This window comes from Microtus ochrogaster, chromosome 8 (assembly GCF_000317375.1).
Source record: "Microtus ochrogaster isolate Prairie Vole_2 chromosome 8, MicOch1.0, whole genome shotgun sequence".
NCBI lineage: Eukaryota > Metazoa > Chordata > Mammalia > Rodentia > Cricetidae > Microtus > Microtus ochrogaster.
Window position 1 is genome coordinate 32819026 of NC_022015.1, and position 7752 is coordinate 32826777.

Genomic DNA, 7752 nt, shown 5'->3' on the forward strand with positions numbered 1-7752 from the left:
CCGGCCAAGGGAAAGGCTCTAGGAGCTGAGGAAACTAATACCTGCCCCAGACTCTCTCCTGGCAGCTACCGCTGGAGGTGACTGCAGCAACCCCGCCCCTGGACTACTAGGTGGGGCGGGAACTGCGAAAGTCCTGGGGCCCGGAGTGGTCTAGGTGAGCTCAACCCTGCTATCCTCTGTGAGCCCAGGTGGGTGCAGCCTCCCCCCCCCCCGGGCAGCCGCTGTACGGAGTGACTCCGCCCCGAACTGTCACGGACAGCGCAGGCAGGCGGAGGGTGCACCCCGGAGGTTGACGTAGTCGAAGACATCTGCGGAGCTCAAAGTCGGCCCCAGCCCGCCAGTGACCACGGCCCTCAGGGCGCCACCCCCGTCCCCGCCCCAGGCGTCCCCGCGCCACCGTTTGGCGACACTGCGGCAGGCGGCGGGCGCGTTGCCATGGCGGCCAGGCGCGCGTAGCTGGCGGTGCCCAGCTCAGCCCGGCAGGGACAGAGGCGGCGGCCAGCTTGGAGATCTGTCGGAGAAAGGACCCGCCAGAGAGGGGCTCTGACCCAGAGGAAACCTGCTGGGGGAGGGGATTCCAGACCGGAGCGTGGTCCAGGGCCGGAGTTCCAACCTGCGCGCAGGCCCTGCTAAGCGCCAAGATGCAGGCCATGGACCCAGCCTCCCGGGGCTTCTACGAGGAAGATGGCAAGGACCTGGACTTCTACGACTTTGAGCCGCTCCCCACCCTGCCGGAGGATGAGGTGAGTTGGTCCCAGAAACCCACCTACCCCTTTGGAGGGATAGGGAAGAAGAGAGGGGAGAACACAGCTCTCCAGCTGTATAGATTCTGGCCCCTGGGGTAACGATTGCTAAGGGTTCCTGTCCTCAGCCCCACTCGTCACAGAACAGCTGGAATGCTATATGGGACAGCAATGGGGACTGTCCCTGCAAAAGTTGGCTGCTGCAGGGGTGGGTTCCTGGTTTTAATCCTTGAACAGATTCGGGGTTGGGGCTCCTGGCAGGTAGGGACAATAGGTACGCTCCTGACCTCCTCAGCTGGCCTAGTGCTAAAGCAGGTGAGCTTGGTAATGCCTGATGAGACCCCACCCCAGCGCTGAGGGTGCTTCCTGCTCTGGGGAACTTCCCTCCCCCAAGTCCCCTGAGAGCTTCTAGTCTGGAACTGGGGAACTGGCTTGGGCTACGTGGAGCCCCTCCTGGTTGGAGAAGCTAGGTGCCCCGCCCCCAGGCTCCTAGATGATGGCCAGGCATAAACCCCACGTCTTGGGAAAGCGTGGCAAACAGACCCCCAAAATGCTTCCAGGGGCACCTTGACCTCCCTCAAGAACCTTTGGGGAGATCCTTCCAAGCCAGGAGCTTTGGGGAGACCTTTCCAATGCAGGCTCTGGAATCCCTATGGAAGAATCCACCACTCTTTAGCCATTGAATACACTGGTACTAGAGACCATCCACCCACCTTCGCAGCTGGCCTAGCCATCTGATGAGCGAAAGTTGGCCAGAGCCCTCCTGAAGCATAAGCCAGGGATCTGACAGCTCTACCAGACCCCTTCCCTGGAGGAGTGGGCACTGAAAGAATAAACATCCACGCTTCCTGCCTGCCCCACCTCCAGGGCCCACTGAGTAGTGCTGGGGTTGATGCTGCCCCCACCCTAAAGTGGCCTGGTTTTGGTGCAATTGAAGGCTGCAGAGAGGAGAGGCCAGGGAATAAATAAACCTTTTGGACATCGCCCTGGCTTTGATGGGAGAGAAAGGGTGCCCTCCACACACAGCCTTCAAACACTGCTGGAGGACAGGACGTGTTCTAGAGTGTCTATGGGAGCCTCAGCTCTTGGTTAGCGCCAGGAGCAGATCTGAGAACCCCTGCACCTTTTTATATCATCCACTGAGCTTGGAGGGCTCACTCTGTGCCTGGCATCTGAGGCGGTGGTACCGCTCCATCAACGCAGGGCCACAGGTTGAAGCTGAGCCTTGCACCCAGAGTGCATGCTGTCTACCAGACCCTGGCACCTTCTGTGTTAGGACCGTTCCTGTCCCTCTGGGTTGGAGAGTTGCTGTATACACAACGTGTCAGGTTTCTATCCTCTGTGGTGAGTCCTGAGCGTGAGCTGGAATTCCCCCATTTCGGTGGCATTCAGTGGGAAGTTCAGTGAGGCCCTTACCTGGGGAAGAGTGCTACTTTTCTTCCTATAAATGGGAGGGGGCTGGTAATGGGGCTCAGGTGTAGCATGCTTGCCTGGTGTACACAAGGCTTTGGCTTCAACAGCCAGTGCTGCAAAGAAACTGAACAACAAAAACTTACTCTCTAAAATAGGAGTCTTTGGGGCCTGGCCCCGAGCCAACACAGTCCTGCATCTAAGAATACAGCTGAGATCCAGATTTTATGCTTTCTGCAATCAGCTCAGTCCCCATTAAGGTTTTGTAAATTCACGTACATCAGGGTCATATGACTCTGTACCTGGCACAGCCTTCTGTGTCTGGTTGCATTTGAAAACTGTCTGGAGGGAGGCAAAGAGTTGGGCTGCCATTCTGAAGCTCAGTGCTGGAGAACCCCTTGGGGTCCTGTGCCACCCAGGCCATGACAGCCTTTGTGCAGGTGAGGTGAGGCCAGATCAAAGATACGTGCAGAGTATACGGGCCATCAGAATTCTCTCCGCTACAGCTAAGGAATAGAACCCTGCAGAGCCTCTAGGGGCCCCTGAATATCTCTACCCTGTCATGTCTCAAAGAAAGTCCAAATGACTTGGGAATGTGCTGTCTAACCTCTTGATAGCTGGTAGAGAACTAAACATGCTCACTGAAGGCCTTACCATGATGCCTTAGCAAGGCCGGCGGTGACACAGTAGACCATGGTACGTGTGAGCAAGCCCCTCGTTTGTGGCGGGAGTGGGAAATGCTGGCCAGAGATCATCTTGACATTTTCTTGTTATGAAAAGACCCATGCCGCATCCTAACGATTTCTCCAGAGAAGCATGGCATATGAGCAAGCCGTGTGCCTATGAGAAAACCTGCTGGACACTTAGAGCTCACCATGAATGGGCCAGCGTGTTCCTCTACATTGTGAAGTCTGAAACCATGCTCTGTCCCTGCTCTCTTGAACTGGTAAAGCAAGAAGACCCTGGGTGCACAGTAAAGTTGCTCTGACCAGGAGCTATGCAAGGCGGACTTCTTGGAGGAGATGGCATTTCCAAGATTCAAAATGGAACGTCAGCCTTTCTGGACGTGGAAATTGGAATCAGAAACAAACCAGTAAGACTGGATGTAGGCAGAGCCATAGCTGCCAGAAAGGCAGGAAGGCAGGCAGGCACCAAGTGGCTGTGGTTGAGGGTCCAGTAGTGCTGGTCAAGAGGTAGGAGATATCATTGGCCTTGTTGAGGTTTGGTGATGAAGATGGCAAGCGACATTAGGTGTCAGCAGAGAGTTCTCACTGTTTCCAAGCCAACCAAATAAATGCCTCCTGCTGCTGGGCTGGCCTTGGGGACTGAAAATGAACAGGAACCCACAGCAGAAAATCTACTATTAAAAGGGGAACTTACCCCACCATTACCTTAGAGTCTATATAATGTTTCCAAATGGGCTTTGAGCAGAAGGCAGCCTAAAACCAGAAAAGAACCCTGAGCCAGCAGGGTGGGCTCTTGGGGGCAGACACAGCCCACAGAGCACCTTGCAAGCTCCTGCCTCCCTGCTGGGGTTTGGCTGAGGCTCACAAACTGAGACTGCCAACAAATGGTGCCAGCATCAATTTGAGTTTTCTGTTGGCAGGTCCCGTTATGATAAGCTGAAAAGTTAATTGGTTATAAACGTACTTACAATGTGCACAATGACCCCTAGAGTCCCTGTAAACCAGCTCCAAGTCTGTCTAGGGGAAAGGGAGCTCATGAGTGCATATAAACCCTTAAGCAGGGAACTCTGTGGTAACCAGAGAAGGGCTTGGCCTCTGGAGCTCAGAGATCAGCTGAAGTGTCTCTCTCCGGAGCACAGCCCCCAGTCCCCAGGGTCTCATCCCTTCAGCCAAGCTCAGATTAAGCTTTCACCAGTACACTGGTCATCCTGCCTGCGGGGAAATTCTATAGGTGATCCTCACCCCACGCCCTTAAGTGCCACCAGGATAAGGATGGTGAGGGGCAGGCTGGACTGTGAGGGAACTCTTCTCACCCACTGAGAACATGGGCCTCTATAAGGGAAATGGAGCCACTGAGTTGGCTGGAGATCAAGCCGTCAGCTGATTTCCATGGCAGGAGTTATATGAGACCGCAAGGCCTGGAGCTTGCAATGTCTGGGTCTGCATGAGACCCTTAGTGTGCTTGGCATGGGAACGCAATCCAGCCCCACATATGCATGAGTGACCTTTACTGGGACTCAAAGCAGATCACCTCAATGATGGCCCCTGGATATGATACCTTGTGAAGCCAAAGTCAGGGGCCCGCAGCTGGCTGAGAACATTTCACTGGGGACTGAGCTGTGTGGCAGGTAGACTGGCTACCATATCTCCAGGTAACACCTTGAAGAAGCTAATGAAGACACTCAAGGTGGGTTCCTATCCATGGGGGAGAACAACAGGGTCCCTCCCGGTCTGTCATCCTTGTCCCTAGCCCATTAACCAAAACTTTCCCCTGCTCCTCTCCAGTGGTGTAGATTTAGGCAAAAGATAGTCTTTACTCCCACCTAGCAAAACTGGAGCAGTTGGAGGCCCTAGAGGCAGGTGACCCCAGAGTTCAGAATTCAGACCTGGAGTCCCTCAGCTCTTAGTGCAGAGCTCCAACAGGATCTGCAGATGTAGAAATAGACCCTGACCTGAGGATGTCATGGGTGGAAGTGCTGAGCATCCTGTCGTTGGAGAAAGCATTGACCACAGCCAGAAGCAATGACTCAGGGCCCGTGGAGTTCATCCTAGAATAATACAAATGACCCCGGGCTCCTGCTTTCCCAAGTTTTATACCCCTACCACAGATTGACACTGAGGGACGCAGGTCTTCAGCTGCTCTGACCAGGCTCCCCCACTTTCAGGAGTGTCTTCCTAACAGACCTAAGTAGGAGGCGGTGATGTGGGCTGCAGGATGGCCAAGCAGCAAGTCTGGCAGGGCTGCCTTCTGCTGGCGGCACATCCTGTCATGGCTGTGAACAGGCAGACCTGCTGGCCAGCATGAGCAGCAGCAGTGGGGTGCCGGCAGGCCCTGCCGTGGGACTGACTCAGACTCACGTCGTGAGCTGGCTTCATTTCTCCTACACAGCGCAACCCCACAGGGTCTACAAGGCTGCGTACTAACTACATCATGTGTGTGTCTGTGTAGGCTTGCATGAATATGCATGTACAAGCATGTTGTCATGTACTGCCCACTGTGCACGCACATTCCTGTGTGAGGACGTAGAGGGATGGTGTACACGTGTGTGTGCGGTGTATGTGTGTGCCTCTGCAGCCATGTTCAGCAGGCAGTTCAGCAGGCATCACTGGGAGCTTGCATTCTCCTGAGTTTTGAGGGATCCTTGGTACTTCAAAGAAACCACAGGCTTGCGCCCTGGTTAGAAAATCAGCTCAACAGTTAGAGAGCAGGAGTAGGAGGTCTAGGGATGTGACCTCCCCAAGCCCCACCTTTAGCTCCAGGAATGAAACGGCCTGTGGATATGCAGGATCTAACACCCACATAGAACCTAAAGGCTCAGGCCAGCAGCTTGAGGATCCATCCTGCTCTTGATTTCATCCATTTGGCTGGTTGCTTGTTAGGTTGATTTAACCGCTCTGTCTTCTCATCTCTGACCTGTGATCATGGGAATGCCTTACAATGTCAGCTAGAGGCAGACACCCTTAACAACTGTCATCTGCCTGTACTTGAGCAGCTCATGTCCCAAGGCCACAGCTGGAGAAGTCAAAGCTCTGCCTCTTCTCCATCAGCCTTCTCCCCCAGACAAGGTGTATCCACATCCTTTGCCCACACCAGCTCCCACCCTGACTCCCGAAGAAAGGCTCACCCACTCCTATAACACATGAGCACAGGAGATGCTAGGAACTTGACAGCAGCCGGGCAAGACGCTTGCAGTCTACGATAGTCTTGTATGAATGAGTCCAGGTGTGTGTGAGCATGTGTGGGCAACTGTAGCTGTGCTTGTGCGTGTAGTGTGTATAGCAGTGTGTATTGTTGTATGGGAGTGTTTTTGCTAAGTGTGCGTGTCTGTATGTGAACTCAAGTGTGTGTGAATGTGTGTGCCTGTTCTGGGCAGCACACCGATGGTTTCATCAGATACTCCCTGGCCGTGACATTCAAGGACTAACAGGATGACTGTCTGAAAAGGGCTTGACCTAAGATACTTTCGCTGACTGTAAGTGAAGTACCACCACGAGTCCTCTGTCTTCCTGGAGCATTAGTCTCAGCACGGAGTACTAGGTCCTTTCTGGGGCAGCCCTCTGTGGGCTTACACCAAGCCTGTCTTGGCAGGAAAATGTGTCTCTGGCTGACATCCTCTCCCTGCGGGACAGAGGTCTCAGCGAGCAGGAGGCCTGGGCTGTGTGCCTAGAATGCAGCCTGTCGATGCGGAGTGTCGCCCACGCAGCCATCTTCCAGACCTTGTGCATCACGCCTGACACCCTGGCATTCAACACCAGTGGAAACGTGTGCTTCATGGAGCAGCTCAGCGGTGAGGAGAAAGGGGACCGCGGTGGGGCGGGGATACCATGTGCAGCATCGAGGAAGGACCTGGAAGCTGGGTGTGAGCACCAAGCAGCTAAGGCTGTAAGGGAGGGCCCGAGCCTGGGTTTCCTTTTGGGGATCCTCTGGTCAAGACAGCACAGAGGAAGAAACGGAGACTAGATGCTGTGTTTGGGTGACCCCTGTAAGCCACCATCCTGACTGCCATGCATGCCCTCAGGGAGAAGAGCTCTATTCAGGCCTTCCTCAGAAGAGGATGCCTGGGTCACTTTCCCCCTAGGCTGGCACTCCTAACCTACAGGAAGTTCATGCAGGGGCCTGAAGTCAGGATTTATCTGGCCAGGTAGACCGGCTACCCTTTAGGCTCCTTCCAGGGAAAGTTTGGTTTTCTCAAGTTAAGAAGAGCCCAGGGTTCCTTTTTCAAGAACCCAAACAAATTCCTTTTCTCCTTTGGACCTTTTCTGGTTTAAGAATGGTGTACTATTGCCTCAGATGCTTACAGCCAGCCTTCCTTAAGAACATCAGCCTGAGCAAAGAGAAGGAGACTCCAGGAAATGCAGCCTCCTTCGGGGTTGTCCCAGGAGGCTCCCTAGGTCTGAGCTCTGATTGGTGGGATGCTTTCTTCACCAAAGGATAAGATCAGAACGCCTTCTCTTTTTTTCTCCAAGATGACCCCGAGGGTGCCTTTGTGCCCCCAGAGTTTGACCTGACAGGAAACACCTTTGAGGTAAGCGTTAGTAAGTGGTGACTCTCCATATCTTGCCATCTTCATCTTTGGGGTTCCCTTTGTTACCATAGTCCTGTGGCCTCAGTGTAATAGGTTGTCTCTGGTGGAGGGCTTCCTTGGGGACCTGCTGTGCTGTCATGGGTATTTTCTCCGCCCATGACCTTGGGCTAGCAGTTTTCGCAGTGAACTCGGGATGCTGGAACGTGGACGCTGCACCCTGTTTTCATTCCTAGTGGCTACTGGAAAACACGTGGGTGTTTGGGAGCAATGGCCCCAGACATCTATCTCTGTCAGGGTTGGTACTGAGTTCACTTATTGCAATGTCAAATCAGATGACCTCTGAGTCTCACCAGTGACTTGTGGGAGGAGCCAGAAAAGGCTATGGGC

General features: G+C 54.2%; 1 protein-coding gene across 2 annotated transcripts in view; it reads left to right on the forward strand.

The window, feature by feature from the left end:
* Positions 1 to 230: 230 nt before the first annotated feature.
* The window catches only part of Kndc1 (kinase non-catalytic C-lobe domain containing 1), a 47550-nt gene continuing 40028 nt past the window's right edge, over positions 231 to 7752 (forward strand). For both annotated transcript variants that reach the window (XM_005351450.2, XM_013347930.2), the window contains exons 1-3: positions 231 to 743; positions 6429 to 6627; positions 7307 to 7365. In XM_005351450.2, coding sequence (XP_005351507.1) covers positions 642 to 743; positions 6429 to 6627; positions 7307 to 7365 — 360 coding nt within the window. In that variant the 5' untranslated portion in view covers positions 231 to 641. The remainder of the gene's footprint in view (positions 744 to 6428; positions 6628 to 7306; positions 7366 to 7752) is intronic.